The following is an 18257-nucleotide window of genomic DNA, read 5'->3' on the forward strand; positions in this document are numbered from 1 at the left end:
GGCGCCACTCTGCGTATGCCCTTCACTTCAGTTTCACCCAGTTGCAAACCGAAGGGAAGCAGCGTTCGTTCAACGCCGCGTTCGGCGGCGAGCGGAGCAGAAAGGCCAGGTGAGGGCGGCGCCAAGGCTGGCGGCAACCGGGGGCTGAGCGCGCTTTCCCCTTCTTCGTTCGGACGCCGCGGCTGCTCCTGGTCGCCTTGCGAATCGATAGCCCGGGAGGCTCGTTGGTAGCGGGAGGAACAGCCGCTAGCAACTCCCGTCCTTCCTCCTCGCATCCCGACATAGCCCCAAAGGAAGATCCAGAGCGAAGCATGGATAGCGTTGAGAGCCCGGACGCAGCTCCTGCCTCCTCCTCCTCCTCCTCTTCCCCCGAGTCCTCCGAGGAGCTCCGTTCTGCCCTGACCATGACCAAGGGGCTCTCCATCTTCCTGGATGTAAGCGCGGCGGGTCCCTCGCCTCCCTTTCTCAGGCTTTGATCTGCTGGGTCCTTGGGCGTCACAGAAGTTCGACCCTTTTCTCTTGTGAACGGGATGGAGGTTGGCGGATAGAGAGTAGCGGAAAGCATTTCTTCTTTTCTTCTTTTAAATTATTGCAAACGTGTAACAGGTTGGGCTTTTGCTTCTCTCTCTGTGCGGAAGCCTCAACCTGTTGAATGTTTGCCCGCCCCCAAATCGGTGTGTAGCAAGAGTTCCTTGATCTCAAGGAGATTATCCTATCAAATGATGCTAATACCAAGATCCTGGTTATTTGATATGGGCCCTATTAGAGTCCTCTAAATTAGATCCCTCTGGCTGAATGATAAAACGACCTGAGGCATAAATCACAAGTTCTGGACTGTGGGTTGCAAATATATTAAGTTGATTTGCACTCTTTTCTGTAAGAAAAACAGATTTAGATTAACATTTTTCCATGCTGTTTTATTAGAAGTTTAGAGGCACAACCAAGAAAAGGGAACACATTTTTGGTACTAAAATGACAGTTGACTAGTTCTTCTATTCAGATTTTTTTTTAATACCAGTTTTTTTTTTTAAAAAAAAATGTAAGTATTTAAAATTTGGTGTTTACAAAATTAGTCACAATGATTCTGTATGAGCAGGGTGATTCAATTTGCTCTAATAACAGGTGTATTTCCAAAGCAAAAGAGTTGGTTGTTCAGATTGGGAAATTTAGAAAAGCTGTCGTGAATTTCAGTAATGCTAGATTACCTAATGCTTCCTTAGGGTGGTCTCAAATGATAAAGATACATCTTTGGTACAACTTAGAAGAGCAGTGCATGATTGGTGGGTGTGGACATTATGTACCCACCTTATTTTGTGTGCTAAGCAATAATTAGGAAAAGAGGTTCTAGTCTTGGTTTGGGGCAGGAGAGGGATGGTTTTTAAAATCAGCTGAGCCATAGAGTGATTTTAATTCCATTACTATATCTGATTAATACATTTCATTAAATTTGTGTGATGAAAAATAAAAATAAAAGGAGGGTATTCATGTCCTTGGAACTTATGGAGAAAAAGCAGAATATAATTGTCATAAACGATAGAATAGCAATTCATTAGGACAACTTGTTTTGATTTTAAAATAAGTCAAAGAAAAAATGCTAACCTTTCAAACTAATTAGTGAGTTATTAACTGTTGGATCTAATAGCTCCTATGGAAAACAGAAGACTATGCAGTATACATAGAATTTAGTATTTAAATAGATTGTTTTATTTCAATATAAGGGTGATTTTTCAACTCCCAATGACTGTATACATACAAATGTTAAAACATCAGTAAAAACCACAAGAAAAGTATTGTTTAAAGCAGTTTTGTTATAATGTTATTATAAAAAGACAAAAAATAATCCTGGCACAGAAGTAGCAACAGAGTATATTTAAAAACATCATGTATGAAGTATCAGATTAAACATTTTAATATTTATTTAAGAATTTCAATATGTATTTTCTTCTTCCAAATCAAAATGCTTTTAGATGAGAAGCTCATGATAGGGTTGGATTTGGAAGATAGTGTAAAATCATTTGTTGACAATTGTCCAAATATGTTAAATATTAAACACTATTTTAATGTCTTCTATTAAATACTATTCTTTATTAAATGCTATTATATATCAGTGGCCTTAATATTCTGAAATCACATATTAAAATATGTGATAGCATGTTAAATGTGAATATCTGGTTAAAATCCATCAATTACATTCATTGTCACAGGTGATCCCAGTCCTCATATAGATAAATCCTCAAATACTGAATAGTTATACATTTTGACAATATTTCATGTAAGTGGCTCACCAGTGTATGGGGCTTTTACCTACCAGAAATCCAGCCATGTAATTAAATGATGCAATTACAAATGTCTATTCCAGTTCCTTGCTGAGATGTAGGGATGCTCAGTGGATCAACATTTCCAATACCAGTCTTTTATTATAAAATATTCCCAAAATACCACAAAAAAGTAGAACATTGAATTAGAACACCTAGTCAGTGATTACTTCCCTGTAATGTGTCTTCAGCGAGTCTGATACATCATCCCACAATTGATTAGAAAACCTGACAGAAGTGAACTGTTTTACCTGGCACCAAATACAAGGGCAATCTGGCATCTAATCAATTGTAAATGTGCACCACCTATTGGTCCAAAGAAAATACTAACACTAAATGCACCTTTCTTCAAAAGTATAGTCTGTACTGTCTATTGTAGTACTGTGCTATCTGTACCGGGATCATAATTAATAAGCCTTTTTAAAAATCCTTTAAAACATTGCTAAGTTTACTGAGCTATAAATATGTCCTTGTAAGCATTACAGTATTTCTTTGTTGATACTGATATATATTGGTGTATTCCCTCTTAGATTCTGAGAAGAGCAGATAAAAATGGTAAGTACAATCATTTGCTTTTCTTTCCCAGAACGTAAGTAAAACAGTGAGGGATTTGGAGGAACATTTCATTCAATTGCTTTGGGTTTCCCTAGGGGAGACAGTGGCTGGCTGGTGAACTTGTCACTTCAAAATTACCTGGTTGAGGAGTTTGATCCATCATCACTGGCGACTTTAAGATGTGTGGACTTTGACTCCCTGGGAAATACTGGGAGCTCAAATCCACATGTTAAAGTTGCAAGGTTGAGAAACACTGGCCTAGGTAGCACTGATTATGGGAATCCACAGGGGACTGTGGGCAAGGGATGCTAGGGATACAAATGATACAAGTTGCATAATTCAGGTGTGCAATCATGCCATGCTGCATGCAACATCGTTATAGCCTACGCTGGCATCTATGGTGCCATATCTATGGAGATCATCTGACTTGTTGGCATATATGGTTGAATAGGGATTGTAAATCCATCCAAAGCTCTTTACATATGCAAGCTCTTTTGCACATTATATAAACAAGCTTTATTTGGCTCAAACTTTATTTGCTGAATAAATAACAATGCTGAGTCCATACATCATGACAAGTTATAAAACATGGTTTATAGTCTGCATTTAAATCCTTGGCTTAAAAATATTGTGGCGTATCATTCTGGCAGTAATGTGCACTACTAGGTCACGGAGCATAAATGGTCCAGTCATGGGTTGGACAGAGGAGTCTTTCCCTTTGACACATGAGTGTTTCTTGGAGTCTTACAAACAACATTTATACTTAGGCAGGGCCCTCCCTAGGGATTTACACATCTTCTAGAGGTATTTAACCATTGTTGTGCCACTTAAACAGTAATGAGAGGTTTTATGTCACCACAGTGAGGGCCAGAAGGAAAACAGCTTTAATATGAAAATGGGAAAAGCCCTGACTGTAATTTTTTCCCCTCAGATATAGTGGCAAGTATTACAAATTCCCTGTGATGCCAGAAAAAGATACAGCTGCTCTGAAGAATTCCAGACAGGTGCTACATGCTTTGAAACCCCTTTTTAAAACTATTTCCAGTGTCTTCCAATTTCATTGCAACATATGAGCAAAGCTTTTGCCTTTGAAAAGGCTCCATCAGAGAAGATTTCATAGCTGGAGACGCAACAGCTGTGCACAGCTTCCAGCAGTGCTCTGAAAAAACAAGGCACTAAAAATCCAATAATTAAGTACTGATGAAAAGCCGAGGAGGGATGGTTTAGAATACCTGATGTTAGTATCATTCATAATATGCCAGAAAGAACAGCTGTGAACCAAATAAGCTAAAAACAAAAAAGGAAACAAGAACTACATTTGAGGCAGAATGGATGAAACCCTAAATAAAAATAATATGAGATTCCTGTTCTTGAACAGATTTTTAGCTGTAGTAAAACAATTGGGGACAACATAAACTGACCTGCTGTTTTAAATGTAGAACTGGCCCAGTTTCACACAGATCTGTCCAAGGAGCTGATGGGAAGGATCTCATCTACATGACAAAAGCCAATTCTACTTTTTCACCCAAAGAGAAAAAATATACAACATATTCATCCTTTATTTCAAATTATTAGCATTGTGCTCTTTCTCTGATGTTTGCGATTTCCCCCCTTACATGGAATTGCATTCAGGGTGTATTAAACTGCATTTAGATTTTACTGCTTTTGTTAAGTAAAAAATTGTAGTTTAATCTTAGGCCTTTTTCCAATTACTATTTTTTACTATAATTCTTTTTTTTACCAATTATCATTTTACTACAAAAACAGTTGCAATGCTATTTGAAAACGGTTTCAAAATCAGTTACAAATTTGTTCAAGGAAATATTTCTTCATTTAAATCATAGACTTTACTATTGATTATCTGGTTGAAATATCAGATATTTAAAGTAAAATTAACAGCACAATTCTATACAGTCTGTTGAGAGTTATAGCCACCTGGATTCACTAGAACATATTTCCAGATCAACGAGTAAAGGATTCTACTATATGCAGGCTTATTGGTAGAAACATATCCAGTCAACATCTACAAGATGAGGCTACAATATCATGATCCATGTCCTTCCACTTCGGCACTTATGTGTAACATCAGGAAATGTTTGAAAGGAGTTTGGATTGTGAAATGTTTGAAGTTTGAAGTTTATTGGTATTTGTATGCCGCCCACTCCCAGGGGACTCTGGGCGGCTTTTTAAAATTTACACAACATACATACACTTGAAATGGGGCTGGATGCTGATCAACAGCCTCAGGCCTGCTGGAACAGCCAGGTCTTAGTGGCTTTACGGAAGGCCGGAAGAGTAGTGAGGGTCCGGATCTCTACGGGGAGATCATTCCATAGGGCCGGGGCGGCAACAGAGAAGGCCCTCCCCCGGGGGGGTCGCTAGCTGACATTGACCCACCGATGGTACCCGGAGGAGGCCCAATCTGTGCGATCTAATCGGTCTTTGGCAGGTAAATGGCAGGAGGCGGTCTCTCAGGTAGCCAGGTCCTAAACCATGTAGGGCTTTAAAAGTAATGACTAGCACCTTGAAGCGTGTCCAGAGACCAATGGGAAGCCAGTGCAGCTCGCGGAGGATAGGTGTAACATGGGTGTATCTAGGTACACCCATTATCGCTCGCGCGGTTGCATTCTGGACCAGCTGCAGTCTTCAAAATGATGCCCCATCATTTTGTAAATTTCAATACTTATGCACACTGATATTATTTGACTGTAGCCATTTTTTGCTATCTGTATTCCCTCCAAATGTCTGGACTTGAATTATCTACAACATGCTGGTTGGGAGATACATAACCAGTATGAAGGAGCAGAATGCTACCTGGGCTTCAATTGGGCATTAATTTTGCATTAACTTAATTCACAATTATGCTTTACAGCAGCAGACTTATTAGATATTAAAAGCCTTGTTTATTTTCTGATACAATGTACCTAAATGACATAAGATTCTACAGATAACCTTGTTTAGTGACCAAATTGGGACCAGCAACCTAGCCGTTAAGAGGTTCATAAAGAACTGGTGATTGTGCTTAATATTTTTATTTTAGGTTTCCTTTGCTTTACAGATGTGTGAAGATCATAAATGCAAGGATTGGTATTTGTAAAAATATACATTTTTAAAAATACAAATAATAAATAAAATTGCTTTTTGTATCACCATCATAGCTGTGAATAATAGTAAATGAATCCATCACTAGAAGAGGACTGCCTGTATAAACATCAGTATAAGGAATTCTTCCCTTTCAGAAATCTTCTTACTCTAGCTATACTTAACATTGTGCAGCTAGGATCCAGTTGCTGGATAACAGCCTGATGAAAAAGCTGAGAGAATCATTGATGCATAATTATCAGTTAAAACAAATATCATGTTACTTGCTCAGAACAGGTTTCTATGGCTACTTGAGGAGATGCTAATGAAACACTTTAGAAAACAGATAGCTTAGACTACAAAAGTAGGTAAAAAGCACTGTTGCAAAGGAAATGGATGTACTACTGAGCTATCTTTCAGTGTACCTGAAGTAAATGCCATTTCAGAAAAAATCTCTATTCCTGAATCATGTACAGCAAAGCCTGCATTTTTAGTCTTCACTGAAATTGGACTTTCCTTTCACTGTGGCACTCATTCAAGAATAAATGGGTCAAAAATTTCTTAATAGACATATATTCAGCACTGATAGCTTCTGATGATGGAACAACTTATTCACAATATAAGTGGAATTTATTCGTGTGTAATAGGGCTAGCAGATTGAGCCCTACAACACAGGAATCAAACTGTGGGTGCTCCGTCACTGGAGGTTTTCCAAAAGAGACTATGATTTGCCTGAATGGTGTGGTACCCTGCCTGAGCAAGAGTTTGGATTAGAAGACCTCCATTGTTAATGTAGTGTTTCTGGGAGTTGTAATCTTAATAGGTTGGTAAGACACTACATGAAGGTGTTGGATTTTGGATCATGTCATTGCACTCTTGAGCTAATTTGACCACTAAGACAAATGGTTAAAAAAATCCCTGCATAAAGGACAGGCTATCCTTATGGCTATTTACCATGTGATCTACAGTAATATTTGTAATAATCAGGGATGGTGATCCCAAGGACAATGGGAGGTGTGCTCCTGTAAAAAAAAAAAAACCTCTTCACCTCTATAGGACTGGTGAAAAGTCTATAAGAAGATGACAGCCAAATTTTATTGCACTACAAAAACGATCATCTGCAGTCATAAGAAACACATTTTTCTATTATTATAATGTACCTTATATGTGTGTATGAGGGAGGGGGGTTATTTTAAGCAGAAATGTATAAACGCCTGTGGTGCTTCCTTTTAAAAAGTCCTGACCTTCAAATTAGAGTAAAATGTGTCTGGGTAAGGAAATCCTTCTCTGATTTCAGATGATGGCAAATTGTCCTTTGATGAATTTAAGGCTTACTTTGCGGATGGAATCCTGAGCATAGAGGAGCTTCATCAACTGTTTCAGAAGATTGACATACACAATACAGAGTAGGTAGCATTGATTTTAAAATAATCAATTTGGGATCACAGAGGCAGGGCTATTTTCTGGTATGGATTTGTCAGGTAAACTTGCTGCTTTATAAATAATGTATGAAATGTATGAACAGCCTCATCCATAATCTATAAACCTTAAATGTTTCTAAGGATGCAGGCTACAATAGTGAGGTGGGTGGAGTGGGGAAGTGATCCATAATCTTTGGGTGACAGTGGATTGTTTTATGCATATAAATGTTGAGAGAGTGCCTTTTTATTTTCATTTGTTATAATGCCATTCTGCCATTTTGAACTTTAGTTTGTTTGCATAGGGATGTGTCAGTGATTTATACCATTATCGGACCAATATTTAAAAAAAAAAAAAAAACGACCCTGAAGATGAAACTCAAATACTTTGGCCACCAAATGAGAAGGAAGGCCTCACTGGAGAAGAGCCTAATGCTGGGAAAGATAGAGGGCAAAAGAAGAACGGGACAATTGAGAATGAGATGGCTGGATGGAGTCACTGAAGCAGTAGGCATGAGCTTAAATGAACTTCAGATGATGGTAGAGGACAGGAATGCCTGGAAGAGCATTGTCCCTGGGGTCGCGATAGGTTGGACACAACTTCGCAAATAACAACAACAAGTAAAAAACATTTTAAAAATACTATTGTGCAAAGGAAAAATAAATCTCTTCCAAAACTGTCTATGGAGATTCTTAATCATCCAGGTTATGGCTGTCCTGAATGTGTTTTCAAAAGACAACTAGACTTCCATATTTTTTTTCCTTGAAAACATTTTGCTTCTTATCTAAGGACAACTAAAGAAGCTTCTTGGATGAGAAATGAAATGTTTTCAAGGAAAAAAAACACAACTCCAGTTGCCTTTTGAAAAGCACCTTTGGGACCTTCCAAAATTGTAAAGCTGCTCTCATATAAACATCCCTGACACTATTAATTCAAAAGATGAAGGAATAGCCCCACAAATTCTATTGGATTCCAAGAAGAATGTTATGCATACATACACATGCTTTCCTTGTGCCTATGTATTTAAATATAATTAAGAGATGCCCCTAAACAAAAACCTCTGTGCCTATTTGTATTGCATTCCATACAGGAGTCCTAATGCTTACAACTCTCATTTTATGCTATCGGATGGGAAACAATCATAGCCTTTTGTTTTCCTGCAATTATATTAACAGTTGAGATGATGTTCTGGATTTGGATTTAGCTTACAAATCTAACTAATACACCAGCCAAATAAGCATGTCTTCCAAGTTACCAGCTCTGAGTTTCAAACATATTCTGTGATTAAAATATCCCACCATGTAGGGCTGCCTTTATTGGGCTATATTAAGTTCTGTAGGGTTCCCAGATCTAGGCTTTAGAAATTCAAATGATGATTGGATGGCAGCATAATAATATTCTGTGGTGAACATTAACTTTTTGTTCCCATCTGTGATGGTACAGATTTTTGTAGGCCAGATCTGAAAGCCTTAAAGTTAAACTGTTTTTGTGTTTGGACTTAACAGGCAAGTTATACTATGAATATCTTGCTGGTGGCATTATTTCTCCTTTGGTGTTTGCATTTGATGCAGCTGCTATAACCTCACAAGTCTTGGCAGATAGTAATAAAAAGCCATGGCAACCCATTTAAGGTCAAAGTCCAGGGGAGAGCTCTGTCAATCATAAGTCTAATGTGATAATTGCATGTTTAACATTTAATATTTTCAAAAATGCAAATCAGAAAACTCATGTTGGATCCCTTTTTTGCTAGAAATGATCTCAACATCAGTCTCTTTGACAATCTAAAATTATGATTATAGACATGAAGCTCAGCTGGTATCTGCCATTACTGTCCCCATTTGTAGCAATTAATATATTAATAGCAGCTGTGCCTTCAAGCCTCTTTGCCATGGATTGTGGGCAGGCCCTGTGTCTCTTTCATACCAAACCAGGCTCAAGATTGCTTTGGGTAAAGGGCTTGCTTCCCAGTCTTTATGAATGGGTCCACTTTCTTGTGGTCCATTCCAGGAATCTTGAGCTTGCAAAGGCACAATTTGAGCAAGCTAAAGTAATGTTCTTCTTTTACCAGAAGGTTGGAAATATTAATACCACTTTATAATATTTTATATTATTGGAACATTGTATCTAGTTTTGATGGCCACAATATAAAAAGGATCTCGAGATTCTACAAAAAGTGCAGAGAAGAGCAACAAAGATGATTAGGAAACTGGACACTAAAACATATGAAGAGAGGTTGCAGATTGGGTATGCGACTGAAGTGACATGATAGCAGTGTTTCAATATTTGAGGGGCTGCCACAAGGAAGAAGGGTTAATCTCCAAAGCATCTGCCAGCAGGATAAGAACCAATAGATGGAAGCTAATCAAAAAAAGAACCAACATAGAACTATGGAGGAATTTCATGACAATTAGAACAATTAATCAGAGGAATGAATTGCCTCCAGAAATTGTGGGTGCTCCAACACTGGAGATTTCTAAGATGAGATTGGACAACCAAAAGATACAGGGTTTCCTGCAAGGGCAGAAGATTAGAAGACCTTCAAGGTTCTTCCCAACTCAGTTATTCTGTTATTTGTTAAAAACGAAGCACACCCAGAAAAAGATGGAGAGACAATGTTCAATGCTGACTGCTGAAAGTTGTATAATGTTCTCTCTTTCCTACCAATAAATTTTGCTAAAAGTATTCTGAGGTAGAAAGAAGCACTTTCTGTTTTAAGCAACTGTCCAAAAACCTGATTTTGCCCTAGGCAAAAGGGAAATGGTTTGGTCAAATGGCTAATCCTATGTTTTTCTTTTATCTATCAAAGGGAATGTGGGTTTGGCCAACTGCCAAAACTTTGTTTTTCCTTTGCACAGGCTTGTTGAATGTGCTTGTAAATATGATAAGGCTGTTGTTGTTTTAACCATTCAATCATGTCCGATTCTTGAAAACTTTATAGGCAAGTGCTCTCCACGCTATTGAAGAATGAGAAGGCTTTTGTAGCACATTTTTGACAGTCCTCATTCATTCAAGAACACTGCACATGAGTAGCAATGTTGTTAGGGTTATAGTATCATAATTGTAGACTGCATTTATTAGTTTGTTTGTTTGTTTTTCATTTTTCTAAACACCTCTTTCTTAAAGAGGGGTTTTAGCACCCATGCACATACATTGGGAAATCTCTAGAAGGCAGCCATAAACATAAGCTCTAGGCATGGAAAGTTCTCTTCAGTTGGCATGGCTACTTTATTGAGGTTTTCATGGTACCGTTGTATAGATATTCTAAATGTGCCATTTAGCAACTTTTTCAAGCATGTTAATCTGCCTTTAATCATGCAATGTCCATAGAATGTCTAATTTAGATTTTTATGAATTTGTATTATAAGAATTTTTCTAAAACAGCACATTAAAATTACAATTATGATTCATCACACAGTCAGCCAGATGTTCCAACTGGAATGTTTGACACACTTATTATTAGTTTCAACTGTCTTTCAAAATATGCATCTATCCCTTTTACAAATGGAGCCATTGAGAGAAAAAATGTTTAGAGAGCATTTATTGTAATTATTAATTGGAAATCCTGCTTCTAGTTTCACTATTCTGTCCCTTGAATGATAAAAAGGAGGTACAGGATCTGCCTCGAAACCCCTTCAATGTGTGTGGTTTCAGTTTCCAAAATGTGATCGCCTTTCAGAAAATGAGATCAACTGCAGTGTGATCAGGGGTCCCCAACCTGTGGGCCACAGCCCTCTAGTGGGCCATGAGATGGTTGTAACATGGTGGGGAAATAGCAGGCAAACGCACATGCACTGTATCCCCACTTGCGTGAGCAGCAGGCAAACATGTACACACGGACTCGATTTGTGTGAGCATTGGGCACACATAGACACTGCTTGTGAAAATAGAGCTGCAGGAAATCATCCACTCTCTCCCCCATTCCGGTCCGCAAAGCCAGAAAGGTTGAGGAACTCTGTGATAGATACATCATTAGAACAGGAGCACAACAGGAGCACAAGCTGTCCTCTGGGACAGCTTTCCCTCAGAGATATAGATGGCCTCCATCCTCTTAGCCTTTCGGAAGGCTTTAACACCTGGTTCTTTTCCCAGGTGTGGGAGCAAGATATTAAGCAAGCTTGGCATATATAATTTGAGCAAGAAATTGTTTTTTAGTGGGTTCTGGCCCATTTTACATGGTTCTCGTGGTTTTGTTGTTGCTATGGTTCTGTTTTTGTTATTCAAGTCTTGTTACCTTAGGTTTTTTTTTAAGGTCTTGTTAGCTACCCAGAGTAAGAATAAAATAGACTGCTGTATAAATTGTTTAAATAAAAAAGCTGATGGAGAGGTTGCTTCCTGAATTTGCTTCTTTTTGGTCCTCCTTTCTGTCTACAAATATGCATAGTTTTTTTTTATTTCTTTAAAAAATGATTGAAAGTTTTTAAAAAGAAAATAATACAATATAATACAATCAAAAAAGAAAAGAAAAGAAAGAGTGACTAAGTTTAAGAAAAAGGAAAAAGAAGGATAAAAGGAAAAAAATATTTAAAGAAATAACTTCCAATCTTCATTACAAAAAATACAAACAAATGTAGCAATTCCTCACCCCCTTATAAAGTTACATGAAAATATCTCTTCTTCCAATAATCCATCCCTTACCCATACACAAATCTACAAATCATTAACATTTCAGCCCTGGTGTCAGCAAAAGTCCATAAAGTGTTCCCAGATATTATAGAAACATGTCTATTATAACCGTGGTCGAACATACCAACTTTGCACTTTTCTTTTGTTTCTAGAAATATTAATAATTTCATTCAGGTATTGTCATAGGATTTGATGCCTCTTCAGATTTCCTTATCCCATTGCAGAAGCTGCTTCATTAACAACCCTCTTTTGTAAATCCTGTAAAGAGTCATTGTCCAGGACATCTTGGTGCATAAAGGGGGTGTGCATAAGCGCATCAGAGTGCCTACCGTCCCTGTCCCACTGTCCCCATTTATTTGTATTCATTTCTTTCGTTCATATCCATGTTTATATTTCTACCGGCTATCTTGTACATATTTGGCAAACTAATAAATACAAATACAATGTGCCATTTGTATTTTCATTTTAATTGTCATATCTGCTTATTATCCACATTTTTCATTTTCCAGTAGGTCAACAATTTCTTTATATTCTACATTTTCTACATCAGATAAGGCTTATTCCAGCTCTCTATTCTGTAGGTCCTGTAGAAAAAGGAAGGTATTCTCTTTCAAATTTGCCATTTTGGTAGAGAAAAAATAAGTCTTTGAAGTACGCTTTATGCTGCAAAGCACAAAATTGAATTTATAGGTGTATCTTTTATTTGAGAAAGTTTCTTGTTATTATCTTGCTACACCATTTTCAACTATTCCACTTTGCATTTAATGGTAAAGCATATTTCAAACTTGCTATTCAAGTTTGAAAAATTGGGAAATTTGTTTGAGATGCAATTGAGTTGCATATTTAGTTTGAAATAAATAAATTGTATGTAAACTTTAATCCATGCAAATCAACATAATAGAAATTAAAAACTGGTCAAGCACACTTGATAATTACTTACAAACTCACACTTAAATTATTAGTTGGTGTACAAACCTAATTAAAAGAAGTTGATTGCAGAATTCACAAAATAGCAATGCATTTTCTATATTATATCTTTTTCTTGCAGCAACTTGGAAACTGAAGAATTATTTGGTAAGTAGTTCTTTTTTAATTAAAATAAAAGAATCAAATTCATTGCTTCCAGAAGGAGAGAGAAAACTAGTGAGTCTGAACAAGGACAGTTGAGTTTGTTTTATTGTTAATGCCTAAGAAGTAATTTGATTAAAAGCAAATTACTTCTTAGGTCATAAATGCAATGAGAATGTTGAAACATGGTAACACTATAGGAAATGTGTGCATAGTGATTTTATCTTAGCGGGTCTTCAGATCAATTTTTTTGCTCTTTAGCAACTCTTTGAGCAACATACGACTGTGAGAAAGTTTATTGTGCAGTTCTTCATTAAGAGAAAACATGATAAAGTGACTGGAATATTATGAAGTTGAGTGCAATAAAGATGAACTACAATGAAAGTAAAGCTTGCAGGAGAATAAATAGAATATTTCACAAATGGCTCAATGTTGAGTAAGAAGTTTGGTGTATGATGTTGCCTTAGCTCTTTAATGCATTAGTGGATAAATTTTACTGGGGATGCATGTGAAGACTTTAGAATTATGTTGCTTGGGGACAGGAATATGCCTGTATCTGTTTACATAGCATTGTTATATTAAAGGTGTCGCTCATTGTGTTTTAATATAAAGATCTTTTTGGAAAGATATTTCACCCTGATTTCCCTAATTAACCTTTATTATAACTTCTGAAGCAAGCATATCAACCCTCCATACACTTTGGCATTTTCTTTCTTTGCTTGTTCCTTCTCTTCTTCCTTCTTTCTTTTGCTCTTGCTAAAATAAACCAGAACAAAGTACATTCAGAGGGATTTACCACTTTTACCCAGCCTTAATAAACTACTATCCTAAAGGATTTGGGTGACCCAGCATATGCCTGCCTGCCTGCCTGCCTGTCTCTCTCTCTCTCTCTCTCTCTCCCTCCCTCCTTCTCTCTCTCTCTCCCTACCTCTCTCCATTTTGGTTTTTCAGTCTTTCCACTTTTTCATTCTATATTTCTATTTATTTTAGAATATTTTTCCCAGCATCTGGGAGCTTATGAAAGTGTCCTATCTGCTTTGGAAGATCTCAATGTAGCCATATTGAAGGCAATGGATACTACAAAGAAAGTAGGCTTCCTTGTGTTATTTTTGTATGATGTAATGGGGGCTTGTGTTGCATAAGTATATAAGGATTTGCTTTGTGAGAAAAGAATTACTATATTTGCTTAGATGAAGGACAAAGCAATCATCAATCCCAGTTCCATCAGCTCTTTCCAGCTTGTTTGAAATATTTCTAGGTCCTGGGCATAGACAGGGTATCTGGGAGCCTATGAAAGCGTCCTACGCATACACCCATCCTCCGCACTACATATTATACCAGTGTATCCCCCCCCCTCTGTTTCTTCTTAACTGTAGCCACTGGTGCATGGAAACTCAAAATACTAAATAACATTGAGATTAATATGTAAAGTGACACATTTTATTGCCTTTAATAAAATGAATTCACATTTTTGATCACTTCAAATACTAAACTCTAATTTGAATGGGATGCTCAGCACAGATGGAAAATGTTTGTCTATTCTACATGATCACTGCATACAGTTCTAGCCCCCACCAGTATATCAAATTATCACATAAGAATATAAGATGGTCCAACAATAGTAGAAGGGTGTACTAGGTTCTCAGGTTTCATCTGACATGATATGGGGGAGGAACATGGAAGTTATTATTTATGAAATAAAATGAAATATGCTGCTTTCCGAATAACAACTTTAGGAAGTTATCCAATATCCCATTTATTTCTTTACTTTAGTGAAAGAATACATGCTTTTCATGAAAAATGTCTCAGGCTCAGTTTCTAGTATACTCAAAGCAAAATTGAAGCAACAATTGTAGAGTCACAGCTAATCAATAAGTCTATAATGAGCTATAGTGGGATGGCCAATCTTTTTTAGCAAATGTAACATTTGTCTCCTTTGCTCATGTAATCACAGCTTCTTGCAAGGCCAGATAGAAGAAACACTTATCCAGACACTCTCATCTGAGACTGAACTCATTAATTCACACCTGTGCCTTGAAAGAAAGATCATGCTGTGCTGGGCTGTGTACAGTCAGATCAGGAAAAAATGTCAATCTTCTTAGATGGGAATCTGAAGTCTATAAAACAATTTTATCCAACCTGGCATCGAGAGATGTTGGAGTATAATCCCAATGTGTCTCTTGATTGACAGATTTACTTGAAAGGGGCTCATTTAAGTTATGGAACAAACTTTCATTTTAATATCCACAGCAATTAGGTAGAGCAAGAGCAAGAGCAAAGACGAAAAGAGTCTAAAGCTGATCAATCTCATTATTTCAACAGGTTAAATATTTATTGATTAGATAATTGATTAGGTTCCTTCATGATCCCAAGTTACTACATATTTTGTATAAGAACAATTGATCAGATTAAGAAACTGGGTTGTTAAATTAATTTTTCAGCACAAGATGACAGAAATGAGCCAACCTAATTTAAAAACCCACAGAGCCATGACTAACATGACCGGACAATGAAAGAGTTGAACCTGACTGACCAACCGCATTCAACGTGTAGTCCTAAATGGAGGGAAGTATGCGGTACCCCAAGGCTCTGTTTTAGGCCCAGCACTCTTCAACATCTTCATCAATGATTTGGACGAGGGGATAGATGGGGAACTCATCAAATTTGCAGACGACACCAAGCTTGCAGGAATAGCCAATATTCTGGAAGATAGGCTTAAGATACAGAAGGATCTTGACAGACTTGAACATTGGGTGCTATCTAACAAAATCTAATTTAATGGTGAAAAAAGTAAGATTCTACATTTAGGCAAGAAAAACAAAATGCACAGGTACACTATAGAGGTACCTCGTCCAATAGTAGTAATTGTGAGAGGGATCTTGGAGTCTTAGTGGACAACCATTTAAATATGAGCCAGCTGTGTGCAGCAGCTGCCAAAAAAGCCAACACAGTTCAGGATGTATAAACAGAGAGATAGAATCAAGATCACGTGAAGTGTTAATACCACTTTATAATGCCTTGGTAAGGCCACATTTGAAATACTGCATTCAGTTTTGGTCACCACAATGTAAAAAAGACTCTAGAAAGAGTGCAGAGAAGAACAACAAAGAGGATTAGGGGACTGGAAACTAAAACATATGAAGAATGGTTGCAGGAACTGGGCATATCTAGTTTAATAGAAAGAAGGACTAGGGGAGACATGATAGCAGTATCCAATATCTCAGGGACTGCCACAGAGAAGAGGGAGTCAAGCTATTCTCCAAAGCACCTGAGAGCAGAACAAGAAGCAATGGGTGTAAACTATTCAAGGAGAGAAGCAACTTAGAACTAAGGAAAAATTTCATGAGAGTTAGAACAATTAATCAGTGGAACAACTTGCCTCCAGAAGTTGTGAATGTTCCAACACTGGAAGTTTTAAAGAAGATATTGGATAACCATTTGTCTGAAGTGGTGTAGGGTTTCCTGCCTAGGCAGGGGGTTGGACTAGAAGACCTCCAAGGTCCCTTCCAACTCTGTTATTCTGTTATATTCTGAACCTGCCTTAACTGCCCTGGATCACTGGGTCTAGGCTACTAGACACACTTACTAAACTGTAACAGGGGAAGTGATTTTGGCTAGTGTTTTTGTTTAAATCTAGAAACTGGGACTTCCTCAGCAAACTACATTTAAGTAGGTAAATTTTGGTTCGTTGAGAGTTATGCAGTATCAAACTAGGTATGTAGCCAAGTAACTCTATCATTTTTTCCAAATAAACCCTTATAATCTCTCCCCACAAAGATTATGCCTAAGTGTGAAAGTATCTGGATCCCTTAAAGGTATGGATCAAGCCAAGAGAAGCTTCAAATGGGCATTTTGCTTCAAAGTATATCACAGCATCTTATCTCTAATTGGCTGAGTAACAACACTTCTTTACTCATCAACTGACCTTACAGAGTAAACTATATTTTTGGAGTCTAGCTTGATTTTAGCAATGAAGACTACTAGCTGAAAGCTTTATTTTTTTAAATTTAAAAATAAAAAGATTAAGAGATGATACTGCTGAACTAACACAAAAATACCACAATGGTTAACCTTAACCCTTTTAAAAATTTTGTCCAGTGTTTTTTAAACTTGACAACTTAAGATGGGTGGACCTCAACTCCCAAACTTTCTCAGCCAGCAATTTCTCAGCCATATTAAAGGTTCCATGTTTGAAAGACATGGTATCCATGGAAATAAGGTGTCCTTGAATCAAATTCCTTTTCTGATTTAATTATTTGGAAATTCTCTTTTTTTTCTGAAAATAATCAGAGACTGGAAGAGATTGTGACAGCATTTACTATCCTCTTTCCAAGTATACTTTATTTCTCCTTTTCATCTGGAGTTCCACCTTCAGGCTCCCCAAACTACAGCAGCCATTTTGGAGGGAGGGTCTATATGACAGAAAAGGTAGAGCCAGAATATCTGCAGTTCACTGGCCTGCAATTGACAGGTTGGACCAATGTATTCATATTTTACTTCCCAGCACTTTTAAACCAATTATTGTTTGGCATGATAGGTCAGTGGTTCCGAAGTAAAACAATACAATATGGATATAGAATGCCTTCCTGAATATGAAAAATATGCATTAGGATTTTTTGTTTCATTTTTTACTATTCTTTCAAAACAAAGACCTTGAAGACATTTGAAAAACAGAAGACTTTGAAGTTTTCTGTTTTTCTTCCCAATCCAAATGTTTTGTTTGAATAGAACATTTCAAAGTTGCCTCACATATGACTGAGTTTCATTAGCAACTTATGGATTTCTAAAACTCTTACCAAGACAAGTTGAATTGTACTCTATTTTCTTCAGATGTTCTTTCTCGCAAGAACCCCGAATGAAAGATCCACAGACTTTTCAGTCTCATCTTCTTGGCACATTCAGCATTTGTTTTCATCTTGTCATTTTTTGTGGCTAAAGTGTTGTTTTCACTTTCAAAGGAAGGAATCAGATAGCTAAAGATGCCTTGCAAAATCATGTTTGACTAATGCTTTGCTATTGTGTTACAAAGCCAGCATGCAAGGGAAGGGAGACAAAGGCCCATGAAAGTCCTTATACATGTAATGGAGTGTCTGAAGAAAGACAGATATTGGGAATAAGTGTAGCATATAAATCTCATTACTTCTATCCTGCAGGGGAATTGCTATGAGTCACTTCTGTTGCAAAGTAGAACTGTGA

The 18257-nt window shown here is 37.2% G+C and overlaps 1 protein-coding gene across 1 annotated transcript in view; it reads left to right on the plus strand.

The window, feature by feature from the left end:
- Positions 1-305: 305 nt before the first annotated feature.
- Positions 306-18257, plus strand: part of NECAB1 (N-terminal EF-hand calcium binding protein 1) — a 31316-nt gene continuing 13364 nt past the window's right edge. The window contains exons 1-5 of the mRNA XM_032223154.1: positions 306-434; positions 2846-2870; positions 7249-7357; positions 13042-13067; positions 14052-14149. Of these exons, the coding sequence (XP_032079045.1) occupies positions 312-434; positions 2846-2870; positions 7249-7357; positions 13042-13067; positions 14052-14149 (381 nt within the window). The 5' untranslated portion in view covers positions 306-311. The remainder of the gene's footprint in view (positions 435-2845; positions 2871-7248; positions 7358-13041; positions 13068-14051; positions 14150-18257) is intronic.

This window comes from Thamnophis elegans, chromosome 8, assembly GCF_009769535.1.
Source record: "Thamnophis elegans isolate rThaEle1 chromosome 8, rThaEle1.pri, whole genome shotgun sequence".
NCBI classification, from domain to species: Eukaryota; Metazoa; Chordata; class Lepidosauria; order Squamata; family Colubridae; genus Thamnophis; species Thamnophis elegans.